We start from the raw sequence: 20299 nt of genomic DNA on the forward strand, positions 1-20299 counted from the left end.
ATTGAAGATGTACTTGCAGTGGTGCAATTTTGGCGAACCGAAGAAAATGGGTCGACAACTACGTTCATTTTATCATATTTATTCAGCTATATTATCATTTTGTTGAGCCAATGGAATATTATATTTTTAAATCACTTGTTTTTTCATGGTAATATTTATGAAGGTAACTGTTTATATAAAGCGAGCGAATTATTATATCCTAATAAAATAATATATATGCAAATAAATTTTCCAATTATTTTTAAATCTCTGGTCCTTCTCCTACGTGGGGAAAGAGGCCTATAGCAGTGGTTAATACAGGCTGAAGAGTAATAACCTTTGGCGGAATTTGAAAAATCTTTGTATTTTACAAATGAATTACTTATGTTAACAAAGCTAGTGATACATTACAGAAACCAGTCCTCCCGTGACCATGGTTGCTGTAAAGTATCTGAAACGCCGGGCATGTAAAAAACCTATTAAACCACGATAAAATCCGAAAAAGTTCTTTCATTATAATGAGTGAAATTCGCATAAACAGTAGAAAGCAGTATACGCTAGGAAGAACTAAGCTAAAGGTTAACGTGTTCATTGTTTTTCAGGAATGTACAATTAGTATGTAGTATAAGACTTCATAATTATGTATTCATATAAGGCCTGGTATGAAAAAAATATGAGAAGTAAAATCTACTGAACTAATGACTTCATTACGTTTTGTCAACGATTTGACGGGTTCCGATAGATGGCGTTATTTCATTTGTTTATTTACCATTTGATATCGTATTAATCTTTTTCTTAGACCTTAGACCTAAAGCCTTTTTTGTGCCTATTTAGACAGTTGATCTAAAGAAATAAAATCCAGTCGTACATCGGAGCTGACACGAACTTTTTTATTTGATTAATTAATATTCGATATTATTCCACACAACACACTGTACACAATAAGCTATTATTTATTTCATTGATGTCTTGAGTTTGCTCTTTATTTAAAAAGAGAATAGAAATGACCTTGATAAATATAAAATTTCCTTTCGTTTCTCAATAATTTATTAAGGGGTTTTAAAAATAATTTACATAATTTTATTCACCGCTTTAAGAGAAGCGTTATTTGTTACAGTTAACTTTTTTTTTATTTCTTAATATCTGTCTTGTTGATTGACATTTTTATTAATTTAATATTTTATTGTATTATATTATATTATACGTCAATGTTTTACAACCTACGCCATTGTTACACATCGAGTAACTCCATAGTTTCGATCTTCAAACAATACACGGTTAATATTTGTTTTTCAAATATTGACAAACAAACGGTCTAAAAATGGACAGAACCTAAGATATGCTTTATATACGTGTCAAAAGTTGTCATTTTATTTCATTTTGCATATTTAAATATATATGAATGATTTCTAGGGTACATTGTAATCTAATGTACATTATTGTAATGAAAATTTTACCTATCTATATACATTCACTTTAATATATATGTATATAACTTTCATCATTACAGCCTATACAGTCCACTGTTGGACATAGGCCAAAAATAACGTAAACTCATGTGCTTTGCCCATAGTCACCACGCTGGGCAGGCGGGTTGGTGACCGCAGGGCTGGCTTTGTCGCACCGAAGACGCTGCTGCCCGTCTTCGGCCTGTGTATTTCAAAGCCAGCAGTTGGATGGTTATCCCGCCACCGGTCAGCTTTTTAATTGCCAAAGTGGTAGCGGAACTGTGTTATCCCTTGGTCGCCTCTTACGACACCCACGGGAAGAGAGGGGGTGGCTATATTCTTTAGTACCGTAGCCACACAGTACGTATATAATAAAGTATATAACTTTATGTAAACGAAATACAAATACAATTTATTTTGAAATTTATGCTCTTCTATATATATAGAATATATAAATGAATATTTGTCCGTATTTCCTTTTATAGAATCGTAAACTATGCATTTGATCATGTCATGATCTTCGACAAAGTGTTGTGTATGAGTTAACAAAGGTTTCTGAATTGGTAGGACCAAAAAAAAGCGTAGTAACGAGCGAAGGGTACAGCTAATTTACATATAAAAGTTGTATTTAAATGTGAAACAGAATTTAGATTATGGTGTTATCATTATATGGATATAATTAATACATATTATTCAAACTTGATTTTGCAAAAATCGGTAAAGTAGCCTAGTTTTTTTTATGAAATTCATCTTAGAACAGACGAAGAAAACTTAGCTGCACAAACTAGACACAATCGATGAACATTTAATTTAAAAGGAGGTATATCTCCCAAGCAATTATATCATCTGCGTAACTAAAGATACAGAACATTAGAAGATTATTAAACTCGGGGAAGGTTTTTTGGGATCATTAAAGGCTATCTAGATTGATGAATATCCATCAACTTTTTGCCTAAAAGACCGTTATGGTTGGAAATTAAGTATTAAATTACTTATCGTTCTTAGCCGAAGGAAATCCCAACAAAGTAAGATGTTAGTATGTTTAGTAGGCTGGCCTTATAAGCCACACATACATTACCAAGATTATTTAACATAAATCAATTTTTACGCGAGATCTGACAATGGATAAGTTTTAGCTAAAGCTGTTTTCATTATTTGGAACTTAAGTATGTATGTACGTTTGTTAGGGTGGAATCTTGCCACTCAATTTTGAAGCAAATACCTACCGTTACGGGACTGAGCAGAAATTATGCATACACGTTTATTTTTGTCGAAACTGCGTGGTTAACTGTGTGACGTCATTCTAAATCCAACATGGATGAACAGTGAAAAAACAAGATGGCGGAATGGTTATTTTCAATGTACTCCTACAATATGAGTGTCAAATGAATTAATTTGCTGAGAATAACTCGAAAATCAAAGTGACGTTACACTAAATCCAATATGGTGGATTTGTAAAGATACCAGAATAGGTTTTTTATTATTTCCTACATTATGGGTATCAAAAAAGGATTTACTGAAAAACCCAACTGCCCAGTGCTAAATAAAAAGTGAAAAATAATTTAAAAGTAAAAAACGTTTTAAAAACCAAGCTTTTATTTTAAATGAGCTAAAAAGAATAAAATAATCTTTTTTTACAAAGCTTTTGATTTCAACATATAAATTTATTAGACAATTGGTTTGATATAAAAGCTTGTTGCGAGATCAAGTAAATTAAATAACTTGGTCTGATTGATTGTAATTTTTATGATGTTTCAAAACTAAAAAAAAAATACGAATACTTAAATCTCGCTAAAAGCTTTTATATTTTTAAAACATATTTTTATTTTTATTTATTTATTTAAATTTTTTATGGTACAATAAATACACTAATACAAGTGTGTACAAAAGGCGAGCTTAACGCTAATGCATTTTCTAGCAGCCAACCTTAGTTTGTGCAAAAAAGTATAGTAGTTTACTAGTATTTTACTTTATATTTATTTAATATGGTTTTCTAAGAACTCGTGATACGAGAACGTGATTTCATTATTAGAATATTAACAAATTTCTGAATTGCTTACGAAAAGTACATAAACACAGTGTAAGATTGTGTACATGGTTCTAGCATTTTATTATAATATAGTAACATACATAAAATACATTAAACAAAATTATACAAAGATATGTAATATGTCCTTTCCGTAAAACATCTGCGCTCGTGCCAAATAAATCATGCCAATGAAGTCCGAGAAACGTACAACTGACAAGAAATTCTTTTGTCAACAAAATCAAACATCTAACAAAATTAAAACTTTAATTTTTCAAAATATTTAAGAATTTTAATAAAATAATTAAATATCTAAAAGGTTCTAATGTAGGTATTTGTGATTAGTTTGAGGTTATAGTATCACCTTCAAAGACTTGTAAAATAGAAAATAAGATACATCTTTTATATGCTTACTTGAGTTCGCTATTGATCAATCACTTTAAGATGTCGGTAGCAACTAGTATCATAATCATTACTCATGATATAATTAGTAGCTTTTGTAATATTTAAGGTAGAATCAAACGTGACACGATAGATAGTATCTATAATTAATATTTCTGGGTGATAAAGAGATTATCATTCCTTTTAACTACAAGATAAAGTAAATTAGCCAGCTTAAGATGAGCCGTACGTTTAAAGGTTTCTGTACACTTTGAGTTCCATGGAGGCAATTATATTGAGGGTTATGATCTTTGTAATTTTGGTAAACTCAAACCAATGGTATTAGAATTTACCAAATAATATTTGTAATATCAACTTTTCATCAACAAAAAATTAAATTGAAATCGGACCACGCGTTAAGGAATTAATTGTAATTACCTAAGTAGACATTTTGACTTAAAAACTGCCCAGTATCCTAGCGCGTAATAAAACCAAAAATGTTGGTTAATTCCACTCAAATTCACTCATTAGTTTTGGTGAGATACGCAGCTAAGAATCAGGCAGACGTTCCGACGAAAATGAATAAGCAAAAATCGCAGAACACAGAAAAGCCTTTTTTAAAACAGAACTATCAAAATATCTTCATTATAGGTTTAGATAAATTAATTAAGTGAATTATCTTTAGTAAAGTTTATAATTCATATGGTCTCTAGCTCTTTAAAATTAGCAAAACAAAATTCCTTGGTACAAACATATATGTAGTTACGAATTATTAACATAAGAAGCCGGTTGGCGGATAAGAGAGGTAAAATGGCTCTCGTAGGAATTCCTAAAAAATGTATATTCGGAAACTGGTATACCCTAAAATTGCATACATAATAAATATATTCTTATTCTAAGGGAAAACTCTACGATGTGCAGATGTACCAAAATATTTTGAAATAAGTTCCTCACAATTATGAAATAGGTATGAGAAATGATTTTTTTATTCCTGAATCGTTACGGCGAGTACAGCTATGTTGTCCCAAAACTGAAGTACTAATAATTTAGATTTCAAGCATAGTTTTTTTTCCCTCAAGATCCTAGTGCCTGTAGTAGGTTTGATTGGCTGTGCTTGTGGGTGGACACGGTTCACCGACTACCGAATAAACAGATCGGAAAGATTGTACAAATACGATATCGATCCCAAGCGGGAATCAAACTCATAATCGTTGGTGTGTGATTGCCCACATGGTGCAAGAACCACTACAACAAAGCGATGTCTACCAATGGTATTGGGCAGCAATAACAAATTTGGCAACCAGTTAAGTGTAACGTTGAATGAGCGATTGACTAATGGTGAGGGCGAATTTACGCCTTTGGACACAGATTCAGATATTTTTGTCTGGTTTAAATTTTTGTCATTGTGGGTATCCTCATGGTGACTCGAAGAGCAAGTAAAGCTATTGTTCCAGTTCTTATCTCAGACACCTGAACACTCATTATCTGTCAACCAGCGGAGCAGCAGTGTAACAGCATTGTGGATTAAATTCTAAATCTTTTTTCTATGTGGAGAAGTGGTCTTTGCCCGTAATAGGACATTGTGAACTTTTTTTGGCTATTTTTACCCCTTTCACATTGTATATCCCACGAAGGGACCCGGGACAACCTTACCAACATCAAATACCTTAAAACGTTGTATTATATTAATCTGAAGCATTTTTTTGCTTATAAACTCGTAGCTTTGTAAAATGTAAAAAAAAATAAGCTTCATAGTAACTATGGTGTAAGACATTGTTAAGATTTTTATATTTATTTTCTTACTTCATCCTTTTTAATTTATTCAACCTCAAATTGCTTATCGTGGCTATTACATAAAATGCCTTTTAATTGAATATCAGCCTCCGGCACTAAAGATACTTTGCGTTATCTGATTTAGAGATTAAAGTTATTCCTTTTCGCCAAGCTGTATAAGAAAGTTCGAGACCAGATGTTAGCGGCTTCTCAGCTTGTAATTATGCAAACTCTATGTTTTTATTGGCTATTAAAGACGAAGTTAAAGCTAGTTTTGTTATAGTTCATTTAAATTACTATTATAATATTCAAAAATATAACTTCGCATATGTCAGTAGAGGTCTGCTATATTAAGAATTGAAATCATACTTTGATTTTTATTTAAAAGAGACTGTCCGTACATAAAATTCAGAATAACTAAGTAGGCTATTGATTTGAAAACAGGAATTGGTTCGGTTGGAAACTAAAACCGGCATATATGTAACATATTTTAAAAATACTCGTATATTGTGATTTCAACGAATTATGTGACTAGAGACAGACTATTGAGAGACTTCTATGTCAACTATATTTAAAAAAAAATCCTAAAGTTTTTTAAATGCTAAAAGGCTATTACAGTATTGAAAACTGTACATAAAATATTCTTTAGCAATTCGCAACAATTATATTATAGTCAATGTAATTTGCCACGATTTAACTAATAAATAAGAATTATTAATAATATTTTGAAAAATATTACTTCATCACTTCAGCTTATCGCAGTCCACTGCCGGACATGGCATCCATAAGATCGCGCCAAAAATGGCGCGAATCATGTGTTTTGCCCATAGTCACCACGTTGGGCAAGTGGGTTCTTGACCGCAGGGCTGGCTTTGTCGCACCGAAGACGCTGCTGCCCGTCTTCGGCCTGTGTATTTTAGAGCCAGCAGTTGGATAGTTATCTTGCCATCGGTAGCTTTTTAAGTTCCAAGGTGGTAGTGCAACTGTGTTATCTCTTAATCGCCTCTTATGACACCCACGGGAAGAGAGGGTGTTGCTATATTCTTTACTGCCTTAGCCACACTGCAGTACTACTTGACCATACTTAATTAAAACAGAAACTAGCCAGTCCAAGTGGTTTTATTAAAAAGTTCTAATTTCAAATAAGCTGTTATATGTTACAATAGACTATTCCGTAGCTATCTACTTAATGCGCTAACACGAATAACTAGATGTTCAGATAATCACGAACAGTGAGCCGTAGTGCACACATGTCTAATTAAGTAAAGTTATTTAGGTCAGGCCGGACAAAGCGAATGGAAAATTTTAAACGAAGAATTTTAAAATTTCACGGAGCTCGGATTTATAAGTTTCAGATAAGTTGGGTTTTCTTTCTTGGATTAGGCGGAAACATTGTGAAAGTAAAAAAAAGTCCTTCACTTTATTCGAAACAGATTAAAATAAGTAAAAGAATTTTTTTATAAGAAATTAGCCGGTGCTCGTGACTGTCTTCGTTCAGTAATTGCTTTGAGTTTGTTACTTTTTTTTAAACATCTTCGATTTGATGCCGTCCAGAGAAATTAATATTTAGTAAGCTTTAGACATTGTGAGCTTTGACTATTTCTTATATATTCTATATTCTGATTTAGAGTGTAATAAATTTACGAGGTACATTACCGGAGTTAAAATATTACTTACTAAATTGCAATTTAAAATTTTTATGATACGGATATTGTACTTGACTTTTTATAAACTAGCATGTTTCATACTCACATAATACGTAATTTATAAAAGCAAGGCTGCCAGGTTTTAGCTCATCACTTTAATCAGAGGCCCAAATTTTCTATAACATCAAACAGTGAGTTAATCAGCTCTTTGTATTCTAATCTGTTTAAATATGGTTCATATTTACCATCATAAAACATTTCAAATTCTTAATTATTTCAATGTCTTCTTTCTATTCGCTATAGTTATCTAAATCGTGATAGTTATATGTATATATACGTGAAGTAAAAACTTTGTACCCCTTGTTACGAAAATTGCGCGGACGGAGAAGTATGAAATTTCGCACACTTATAGTTTATATAGAGAAGGAGTGCAGAATGCTAATATTTTTTTTTTATAAATTATTCATAAAAATATATTAAAAAAAAAACAAAAAACATTACACACACTACCATGTATTTGACACACACAGGCATGTTATACTATTTTGTTGATAGTCTGTAGTCACAGGGAAAATTAAAAAAAAAGGTTCTTTTTTCATATTTTTTTTTTTGGTTTTCTTTCATTTAAATTTTGAATTATGGGGGAATTTCGACCTCTGGGCGACCACTAGTATTTACAAATACATAAATCACTATGCTTGTGCTTACCCCTTGATGAGATTTTGCCAGTACAAACAATATTGAAATTCATAATAATTTGTTGAATGCTTTCACAACTGTATTGGCTAAACTCGTTTTTCTCTTTTCATTCGCTTACGTTAGGGTATATAATTTTTGTTTAAGTCCTTTTTTATTACTCATTACTTTGATTCGCATTACTGACGCAGTTATTTTTATATTTAAACAAAAATAATTTCTGTCAGCTCATACATAAACTTTATCCTAATCGAGCTTACATGTAAATAAAACACGTATTGCTGAAGGCAGCTATGATCTGTGCCATTATAATAAAACCGAATATTTTGTTTGTTGGAATTCTTTTGTTTCAGGACCTTTGACATTAGATAATAACTTCTTTACAGGCGCTAACTACGTTTCGTAATAACACACTTACAGTTCTATAATCGGAGCAATAATTAAAAATGTCAATCAGTTTGACATGAATCGAAACTTGAATTAGATTAAACAAGGTCTGTTTTGATCCTCTTATATTTATATAAAGAAAATAATTATTTTTCTGGTGTAAATGTTCATCTTCGTGGATTTCCTACTACGTTGTATAGCACGTGTAGCTTTTTATTGCTATAATAAACAGGTTTTTATACTAGGTGATAAAAATTATTCGACAATTCAGTAGCTTAGTAAATTAAGCTCCTACTTTTGTTTAGGAGAAAAGGTTCATAGTTTTAGGCCCAGCTGAAAAAAAAGTACAGTTTGAGATTAAGATCAATAATGACGAACTGTATTCATGTTCAGTTCAATTCTAAATACGAAAAATTCTTGAGCATCGTACAACCGATTTATTATTAGCTAGACTATTCAAACTAAGATTTAAAAAAAAAAATATAGTATACAAAACGTACGCCAAATTTAGTTTCGTTTGTAAATTTCGCCTGGTTTGACGTCCCGAGACAAAATTTATAGAATATTTTGAGCCTTACAAGTCTCATTTCCTTTGTAATGTCAAGTACATTATCAATCAGCTAAAATCAAAGTATTATTTTGGCCCTTAAAGTCATAAAAATAGGACATGGAGGCCAAAACTATGATTAGAATTTTATTTTCAGCCCACAGAACCTACCGTCGCTTTCATTAATAAGATTCATTTTAGAAAAAATAGGCTGAAAGAATAGGATAGAAATGTAGGCTTTGGAGAAGAAGCCGAACGTACCCAGGGTGAATTAGCGTTGTTGCTATATGTATTACAGTTTTGTAGACGCTCCCTTCGCCAGTTCGCCTATTTCATAACAACCAATAAGATTCATTTCCACGATAGAAATTGTAGGCAATGGAGGGTAAATTTATTATTTAAAAAAAATAATAATAATTTCAGCCTACTTACAGTAATATAGACTATTGAGGCTTAAAATATTCTTTTAATTTTGCTCTTTTAATTATAAATTTGTTACATACCGGACGCGTTGCGGCAAATGTCTATCCCGACCGAGAATCGAACGCGCGATCACCGGTATTAGGCGCCTACACGCACACAGCACTACACCAAAGCGGTGTCATTACACGTTCACATATTAAAAGAAATACTTACCGCTAATTTCCTTTGTGTGAACTGTCGAGAACAAACTTGGTCTTTTTAAGTCTTAGGCTGGCGAAATACGGATAATTACTCGCCAAGAAGCAAGCAGCTGTTCCATAAGTTTCTTATGCGACAAACTTTAGCGCAACGAAGTTTGTTGATATCAGATGTCACTTATAAGTTTTTATTACCAATAATATCGTTTAACGTAATAACAGCTTGGTAAATACAGATGATTTAAAAAATGCTGTCTGTCCCGTATAACCTTGTGAGCCAAACTTTAAATGTTGCCATTAATTTATGTTTATGAATTTTATATAAAATTTCGATAACTTTGTGTGGAGTACAAGAACAAGATGTGAAAGAAAAGAAGAAATATTTTGATGTATTCCGGTAATTTTAATATAATTTGGCTCAGTAAATAAAATTGATTACTTTATTATGCTTAGAACTTTATTACATTGTTTACAGTTTTCAGTATTAAGTTTGTCTTTTGACTTTATTTTTGTTTATAGTCAACATCCAAGGCTCAACAACCAACAAAAACGACTCAAGGCAAGAGAAAAAAATCTGACATTCATCATTTGATTTCATTTATCTTATTAATTAACAGGGTCGAATTCAAGTTACGGGTGGAATTCATGTTTGACACATTTGGAGTAAAAATTTTAATTTTACAATATTAACTAACAGTAGACGTAAATTTTAAAAGAAGTATGGTATTTCTCTTATATGCTTCATATCATTTTTTGTTGTTGTCATACAAATGAATTAAAATAAAAGTATCTCTGTTTGGTAAATAAACACTAGATTTGTTCCTGTCCAAATGAGGTAGAATTTGTTAGAAGTAGAATTAGTACAATTTAGATTATTATTATGTAAATAGTTGCTTAAGATTAGATTTATGAGTAAGAATTAATGCGATAGAAGTATATCAAGAAGGAATATTAAAGACGAGCATAATGTATAGATATATTATGTACGAGGATATCTTAGATAATTTGTACGATTTTTTTATTTTTGTGTTACCCACATATTAGGAAATTCAAAAATCGACCAAATATAAAAGCATCATATCAAAAATTTCGATCTAGCGGTACATCGTTCCATAGCTTAATTGGCCAGAGCACCGACACGGTCAGTTAGAGATGCAGGTTCGATCACCGCTGGAACGGTCGATTTTTGATATGATATTAAACAATGTTTATATCTTAGATAGTTAAAATGATAATATATTATCATACTTTAAACCTATGGGAAAATATAGTAATTAAATCAAAATTAATCTGATTTGAAATCTGTTAACAAAAAAATTAAATATCATTGGTTCCAAATTATCCTTTGTGCTTTAAGGAACCTTAAAATAATTGGATGCTATATTATAGAATGCTTTTTTTCTTTTTTTTGATATCGCAGGGTAATCCATTTACATTATAGAATGCTAGAGTATGGTACAGTAATCATATTACGCGTTTTTTTTATTATATGATGACCAAAAAATAATAATAATTAGTAGTTTTTAAATTTGAAATTCAAATAACCATCTGAACTAATTATGTTAGTGAAAGAGGGTAAAAACTCTTTTGGTATTCCCCTCCTAGCTATCACGGATACAATCACTAATCCGTTAACTTAATCGTAATTTTTAATCACATGAAAATTAAGTTGTTTTACGAGTATTTCATTTATTAAAACTCAATTACTTAATACATCATCACTAAAATTATTTTATAAAACACAGCCTGTTTGAATTCTTAATATTATAATTAGCGCCTACAAGCCCACTATTACGATATTTTGATTAAAAATGTCCTGTAGTCACGCAAGACAACAAGGAAATGTATTTAAAAATACCAAATGAATTAGAAGTTAAATATTCATATGAAAAGTATTTTGAATCGTTAATTGTACAAATAGCTTGAAAATAAATAGTTACACGAATTTCTCGTTAGACGTAAGTCACTTAAAATGATTAACATTAAAGCAAATAGTTATTTATTTTATAATGATCTATAAAATCTCTTATTTATATGCAACTGTTGGGCTTAAAATTTGTTACATTGGTCGTTACACACACACAAAGACACTGTAGAACCTGAAACAACCAATTTACTTTAGCTAATGGTTTTTATATCATAGCTGTGCGAAGACAACATGTGGTGTGTAACTATTTATTCATATCAGTTTATTGTACTCATTTAGATACAAAACCAGTGCGATAGCTTTGCTAAGATTATACTGATTCGAGACGCTGTTTTGACTGTTCAGATTAAAATTGTTTACGTACTTGAATTTCGATTAATGTTATTATTTTCAGTGAAAACTATCCTGAAGTATCTTCTGCGATATAAATAATAATATTTTTTTTTATAAAATATATCCATCTGGGTTTTCTATATCTAGCTGAATAATTTAATGCAATACGACAAATATTGTAGTAATATTATTTTATATATTTAACAATTTATGTACATTAGGATAGCAATAGAAAATAGCTCATAAACAATGCTGGTACAAAGGCACTACTTATCCCATGATGGAATCTCTTCCAGTAGTCCTGCCACAGGATAATTATAAAAGAGTCGCAAAATTAGCGTGTACAATCTCAACATATTATACAACATTGAAAAAATCAATTCTATAAAATTCAAATATTTCTCCAATTATACAGAATACCATTAATTTCTTTTCACTTGTCTTAAAACCCTTCTATAACATGTACATTGTCATAGTTAGATTGAGATGTGTCCACGTAGAAAAATGCAATTTTGATATGAAAGTGCTAAGGCAAAAAGAGAATATGCTTCAGTATGTATCTCAGTATTACTGAGTATAGTTATTAATTCTAAATGTTACTACTGACGCCATTAATCACTGCTATCGTTTTCGGAAGAGGAAACGACGATTCAGATAATGCTCGTTTTTTGATAGTTAAGTATTTGCTTAAACAAAAACAAGGACAAGAAAAGATAACAGGTAGATACTGAAGTAACTCCATCGAAATTACCACTTAAGGTCACGATATACTTTATGTGATCTAAAAATATTTAGTGTTTTTCTAAGGGATGAACAGGGAATGCTCTGTTTTATATACAATTATTGACAGTAGCTCCAGCCCCTTCGTTAGAATATAACTGTAATATTCTTTAAGATAAAACAGTATAAAATCCCTTCTTCTACCTAACTCCCTAAACTCCCATCGCTTATCTCTTAATCAAAACTGTCGGATTCCATGTTTTTTTTAAATAATGGTAGACCTAAAAATTTCAAATAAATTTTTGAAATTTTGCGCTCCCCTGTAAACGTACACCGAGTTCCTTTATCATCAACTCGTTACTAGATTCGCATTAATGATGTGAGTTTTAGTTTAAACTCTAAAATTTCTGGACACACAGATGTGCAAATAGTAATAAAGAGCATTTTGCATAAAATAATATCTCTACATCCAACTTCAATTTATTACAAAATATATGGTATTAAAATGGATTAATGATGTCACAAACAATGTAAAATATTTGTTTTAAGGCTATCGTAATGAGGATCGACAAGTTTGGTTATTAAGTGCGTATGTATTTTTACGTTGTTAGTAATAAAGTATTTTTAAAGGTATATGTATATAAAAAAATCTTTATGTTGGTTGGTATAGGAAGCCATAAAAAAACACTTTTTATATTAAATAATTTTAATTAGTTATAGAGCGCGCTCATTAGGTTCGACGTCTAGGCAAGAAGAGAGAAAGTAGTGCTGCCAGATATAACAGGCCACTCAACATTTTAGTCTCTGATTCCATAGACCACACAAACACAATATATTATTAACATTACTACGAAACCGTTCAATTTTTATGTTAGAATTTTAATAATTTAACATGCTAAGTACATTTGTTAAAAACATTAATTTCAGTAAAAAATAAACAAGACGTACTTGTACGATAAAACTTTAAAACAACGTCGAAACATAGAAATAACCATTTTAGATTTATTTTAAATAAATAAAATAGTTGTTATATGTATATTGTGTCTATATGAAATAATAACACAAAAATGTTTCATCACTTCACTTCAGCCTATCGCAGTCCACTGCTGGACATAGGCCTCCACAAGTTCACGCCAAAAATGCCGTGATCTTATGTGTGTTATTAAAAATTGTTTAATTTTTTATATTTATCGAAAAAAGATGACAGTGTTGTACTTTGTTAAGGAAAAAATATCAGCTAAAAGATATGGGAATAGGAGTGAATTTTATCATCAAATAATTTTGCGGACTTTACGAATTCGGTTAAAAAGGTGAAATTCAGTTAGCTAATAAGTTCCCTTAATCCCTTTTTAGTCGAAGGCAATGGCTAAATATACTCTGCATCTAAAGCTCTGAAGTTCAGTGAGACTCGATTAGTAGTCTAAATAATATCAGCTGACTGGTGCGGACTTATTTTAGTTTTAACTGTAAAGGTAAGTTGGACAGGCATAATTATACTATTTGGCAAGTTTATTTTTAGATCACAGCTAATTAGTTCTAATTTAGTGCACAGAAAATAAATTAAGAACTGAACGTGAACTGAAAGGATGAAGTTTCATGCGGACCAAAATTAAAATATTCCTTTATTTCTGAGTTGAATTTATTTACTCGATTCCATATTCATATCAGACAATGATAGTGTAGTATTAGAGCAGATAGAAAAACAATCATCTTCCTGCCCTTATCCCACTTATGTAGGGTCGGCACAACATGTTTTTCTCTTCCATTCCTCTCTATTATTCGTCACTTCAGTGCTTACTCCTTTCTTTCTCATATCCTCACTCACACAATCCATCCATCGCTTTTTCGGTCTGCCGATCGCTCTTCGTCCTTCGACATTCATCCCTAACATTCTTTTACCGACATAGCGGTCATCCCTCCTCATTACATGCCCATACCACGCTAACCTATTGCTCCTTATTTTCTCTGTCACAGGTGCTACTTTCAAGCTTCCCCTTATATACTCATTTCTAATCCGATCTTTCCTCGTTACTCCACACATCCATCTTAGCATTCTCATCTCGGCTGCGTGCACTCTTCTTTCATCCGTCACTTTTGTTGCCCAACATTCTGATCCATACATTACGACAGGTCTTATGATCGTTTTATAGATTTTCCCCTTAAGTTTAAGGGGCATTCGTGGATCACAAGCTGTTCCAGAGACCTGTCGCCATTTCATCCATCCCGCATTTATTCTATTTTTCACGTCACGGTCTATGTTGCCGTCATTTTGTATTAATGACCCAAGGTAGCGGAAGTCGGAGCAGACTGGTAGGGATACACCATCCAAGGCAATATGGGAAAAACCGGATGAACCGCTGAAATCGCAGAACAAGTGCTCGGTTTTAGACCTACTTATCCTCAATCCCGCGCCCTCCAGTCTTTCCTGCCATTTTCCTAGTCTGCTCTGTACCTCGAGGACATTATCTCCGACAAGAACAACGTCGTCAGCAAACAGCATACACCAGGGTGCTTCCTCCTGTATGTCTGATGTTAGAACATCCATTACCAGGAGGAATAGATACGGGCTTAAAGCCGACCCCTGGTGCAAACCTACAGCCACACTGAACTTGTCAGTTACCCCGGCTTCGGACCGGACGTGGGTGCTAGCTCTATCATACATCGCCTGAACAAGTCGTACATACTTCTCTGGCACTCCTTTCCTTTTCATAGCCCACCACAGAACCTTACGGGGGACCCTATCGTATGCCTTTTCCAGATCCACGAACACCATATGCAAGTCTTTTTGTGCGAGTCGATATTTTTCGCAGAGTTGGCGGAGTGCAAATATGGCGTCCGTAGTTCCCCGGCCCGGCATAAATCCAAATTGGTTCTGTGTGACCTCACATTCTTCTCTCATTCGTCGCTCTATCACTTTCTCCCATATCTTCATGCTATGTGACATGAGCTTTATTCCCCGATAGCTGCTGCAGTCCTGTATGTCACCTTTATTTTTAAAAATGGGCACCAGTGAACTGTAGCACCATTCCTCGGGTATAACCTCTTCTTGCAGCAACTTATTGAAAAATAAAGTCAGCCACTTCCATCCATCCGCATTCAAAAACTTCCACACTTCCGCTGGTATACCATCTGGCCCAACTGCTTTTCCATTCTTCATACTCTGCACTGCCATCTTCACTTCCTCTATACTTACCTCTTTCACCATTCCTTCATTACTTCGTACATTTTCTAACACTCCGCTCCATTCATTTTCTTCGTTCATCAAGTTATTAAAGTATCTCTTCCAGCGTTCTTTTATTTCCTCATTGTCCGTCAAGATCTTCCCCGCTTCGTCTTTTATACATTTCATATGGTTTATATCTCTTGCATTCATCTCTCTCTCTCTCGCTATTCTAAAAAGATTTTTTTGACCTTGTGGGCTCTCTAAAGAATCATACAACTTATCTTGAACCTTGGCCCTTGCAATTGCGACTGCTTTCTTAGCCTTCTTTTTACTATTTTGATATTCTAATCTTTTTATTTTCTTTTCTCTGTCATTTCCATCTTCCACTCTTTTCCATTCTTTGAAAGCATTCTTCTTTTCTTTCAAAATCGTCTGTACTTCCTCATTCCACCACCATGTATCCCTCTCTATCTTTCTTTTCCCTTTCGTTTCCCCTAGGACATCCCTTGCTACACTTCGCACCCACGTTGCCATCTCACTCCAGCACTCGTTTACTCCCATCCCCACCATATCTCCCATCTCTATCAGTTTACCAATCACTCTTTCCCGGAATTCTGCAGCCATCTTCCTATCATCCAGTCTGTACCATTTCGTTCTAACTGGGGGCTTCGGGCTCTTATTTAAACTCTGAACTCTCAGAGCTAAATCCAGGAGCAGTAGCCTATGCTGAGAGACAAGACTCTCACTCGGTATTACCTTGCAGTCCTTGGCCGATTTTAGCCTGTTTCTTCTTAAAAGAATGTAGTCAATTTGGGTAGAGTGTAGACCACTACGGTATGTGACAAGGTGTTGTTCCCGTTTTTGGTAGAATGTGTTGGCTATTGCTAAGTCAAAGGCCAAGGCTGCTTCCAGTAGAGCTTCACCGTCTCGGTTCCTGACTCCGTGACCTCGGCCCCCATGTACTCTTTCATACCCGTCATTCATCCTTCCTACATGTCCATTAAAATCTCCTCCAATGTATATTTCCTCACATTCTGGTATTCTCATTATAACCGCATCAAAATCCTCCCAAAACCTTTCTTTCATACTGTCATCGCATCCAGTTTGCGGCGCATACACACTAACTACATTTAAAACCGAGTCTTCCATCAACAGTCTTACTACAATAACTCTATCATTCACTCTATTCACATCCGTCACCTTGTTCTTCAGCTCTCTATCTAACACTATACCTACGCCATTTCTTTTCCCATCGCAGCCGCAATAATAAAACTTATAACCCGCCCCAATTTCTCTTGCTCTCTGTCCCTTCCACTTCGTCTCCTGCAAGCATGCTATATTTATCCGTCTCCTTTCCAAAACATCTGCTAGCTCTCGTCCTCTCCCAGTCATCGTACCCACATTCCAACTCGCAATCCTCAAGTTCACCTCCTGGACTCGCCTCTTACGCTGCCCCCGTCCCTGGTGCAGCAACCCTTGTCCATTTCCCACAGACGCCGGGTGCTGCATCTGCGCGTCGCCTGCGGGGTACGCCCTAACATTATCGCATACTTTAATTCCCAAACTCATGTTGTCACATAATGATTTGGCATGTATATTTTACGACCGGCCGCCTGCCTGACATCAACCCTCCTTGGGAATTCGAGCTAAGAAGAAGGATAGGTGAGAAGGATTTATGGGAGAGAAGGATCTGGGGTTACGGATACCAGTGCCACGGATCACGGGAAGGGGTGTGTGACACTAGCAGCTAGAGCAGTCCGGGGTCGCATACCCGTAGCGGTTCCAACCAGTTATCGGACAGATATCTAGTGGCCCCACCCTCTGGACGGATACCACCCTCTGGAGATAGAAAAACAATAAAGGTACTTATGGTATTTATTTTGACGTTTTACATTTGTTACTTTTTTTTGATTTAGATAATTTTTTTAAAGTATGTATTTACTATTAGATACTTTTTACTTTAGTGAAATAAATATTTTTATTTCACTTTCATTTCATTTTCATTTTAATTTAATTTCATTTTTATTTCATAGGGTATGAAAATTTAATCCAGTCAAATGAATGTAGACACGTGACTTAAAATCATCAACGTCGTTTTTTATCACTCGCATTTTTTCATACAATGATTGTAACGACGACGCTAAGTTCTTTTAACCCCTTTTTACACCAATGCTACCCCTTAATAACAAAACATTAATTGTTTTATCGCTAACCGGATTTTCCTCAATCGTGTCACATATCCAATAACGTTACGTCACACGTCTTCGTGTAATTACGGAATCTGGCTCACGAATTCCCCTCGGTATTTATTTACGAGTCATACTGGATTATTTTATATAACCTACGAATCCGTGTAAGTGATCATCAAATTTTACCGACTATAGATATTGAAGTAGGGTTTTAGCTTTATCATGTTTGAGTTTATTATATTGATATAGAGTTTGTAGTTTTCGAACCTTATTAGCTAACGTTACAAGTAATTTTACAAGAAATCCGTTAAATCTTCGGAAATATTGGAAAAGCGAATTAAATTATTAATTAGTACTATTTCATCACACATCATCATCACAGAAGCCTTTCACAGTCCACTACTGGACATAGGACTCCACAAGTTCACGCCAAAAATGGCGTGAACTCATGTGTATTGCCCATAGTCACCACGCTGGGCAGGCGGGTTGGTGACCGCGGGGCTGGCTTTGTCGCACCGAAGATGCTGCTGCCCGTCATCGGCCTGTGTATTTCAAAGCCAGCAGTTGGATGGTTATCCCGCCATCGGTCGGCTTCTTAAGTTCCAAGGTGGTTGTGGAACCTTGTTATCCCTTAGTCGCCTCTTACGACACCCACGGGAAGAGAGGGGGTGGCTAAATTCTTTAGTGCCGTAGCCACACAGCACATCTATCTATTATCTATACTAATCTATTATCTATACAAACAAAGAAAATTGTCTGTTTGTAATATTAAAATAACTGCTTTTTCGGGTAATTTCTGAAACGGCTGGATAGACTTTGACGGAACTTTCACTGGCAGAAAGCTGATGTAATAAGGATAAATTTATTTATTTTATAACTCTGCGAACTGAACAATAACTTTTTGTAAAATTTCACGGGGAAGAAGTCGCGGGCACAGCTAGTCTATATTGTTTAGTAACAAGTCCAACCTTTGTGAAGTATAAGTAATTAATTTAAGTGTTTTACAAATACAATATTTGATTTTTGACAATAGAAATGTATCTCTCAATAAACAAGATAAGGTCGTCTATAAAACATAAAATAGCATTGAATACAAGTTCAACGAACTCCAGATCAAGCCAAGAAAATAAAAATTCAAGTATTTTATTTCTTAAGATTTTTCTTTTCAATTAATAGTGACGCTTCGAGGCTCTCCATATTATCCACTATGAATGGATGAAAAGATTTTAATGACATCTATATAAAAAAGTTTCCACAGATTCGTTGGCTTATTCGTAACATTTAAAGGCGTAAAGATTGAAATACATATATCTAAGAGTAAAGGAATCAAACTAATAAACACTAAACTTGTCGAATTTACTAACTGTAAACAGTTTTTTTTTACACTAGGAATTCATAAACCACACCATAATAAATAAATCGCGTGTATTTAATTAAAATACAGACATGGTAAGTGATAATAAAATAATAATTATTATCTTCATTGCAGACACGTAGTGGATACTGAGATACGTAACAACTGGCTGGCGCTTACGGGCGCGCCTTCCAACTTCCCTCATAACGAGTGTTTGTATAGGCCATGCAGCTGTTTGATGTGGTATGTTTGAATGTATTTCTGGATTCCCTACTCATGATTCTTATTCTTTTGGAAACCGTTGGGGATAAGGAATTTATTTATAACATACTTCAAATGCTGTGCTGTGTGGCTACGGCACTAAAGAATTTAGCCACCCCCTCTCTTCCCGTGGGTGTCGTAAGAGGCGACTAAGGGATAACAAGGTTCCACAACCATCTTGGAACTTAAGAAGCCGACCGATGGCGGGATAACCATCCAACTGCTGGCTTTGAAATACACAGGCCGAAGACGGGCAGCAGCGTCTTTGGTGCGACAAAGCCAGTACTGCGGTCACCAACACGCCTGCCCAGCGTGGTGACTATGGGCAAAACACATGAGTTCACGTTATTTTTGACGTAAACTTGTGGAGGCCTATGTCCAGCAGTGGACTGTATAGGCTGTAATGATACTTCAAATACAAAACTATATAAGTTGAAACTAAGCCTATAATGTTTAATACAAATTAATTTTAAAAAATACTGTCACAAGCAATTATTATACATGAAAAAGCGGTTATTTTAATTTTACAAACAGACACTCCAATTTAATTTATTTGTGTAGATAAAGCTTAAATGTTGAAAAAAAAGTTTATCACGAAACTGTGATATCCTAACAGACCGCTCCCCACACTCTGGTCACTATTACAACGGTTTGGCACACGCCGCGATGTTCCTTCCCAAACGAACCATAAATATTGCAATAAATCGTATATCAGTATGTACACAGCTTTTTGCACAGGTGCTTGTATAAAAAAGGTGTCTAAAAAATATTGTTAAGAAATAAAAAAAATACGAAGGTTTTCTCAAATAACACTTTTAGTACAAATAAATTTAAAAGAATTAAAATGAT

At 33.8% G+C, this 20299-nt stretch overlaps 1 protein-coding gene across 1 annotated transcript in view; it reads right to left on the bottom strand.

Annotated features, from left to right (window-relative positions):
- Positions 1–17215, bottom strand: part of LOC123659865 — a 71381-nt gene extending 54166 nt beyond the window's left edge. Inside the window, exon 1 of the mRNA XM_045595030.1 lies at positions 16101–17215. Within this exon, the coding sequence (XP_045450986.1) occupies positions 16101–17215 (1115 nt within the window). The remainder of the gene's footprint in view (positions 1–16100) is intronic.
- Between the last annotated feature and the right edge of the window lie 3084 nt (positions 17216–20299).

Source organism: Melitaea cinxia, chromosome 14 (genome assembly GCF_905220565.1).
Source record: "Melitaea cinxia chromosome 14, ilMelCinx1.1, whole genome shotgun sequence".
Lineage (NCBI taxonomy): Eukaryota > Metazoa > Arthropoda > Insecta > Lepidoptera > Nymphalidae > Melitaea > Melitaea cinxia.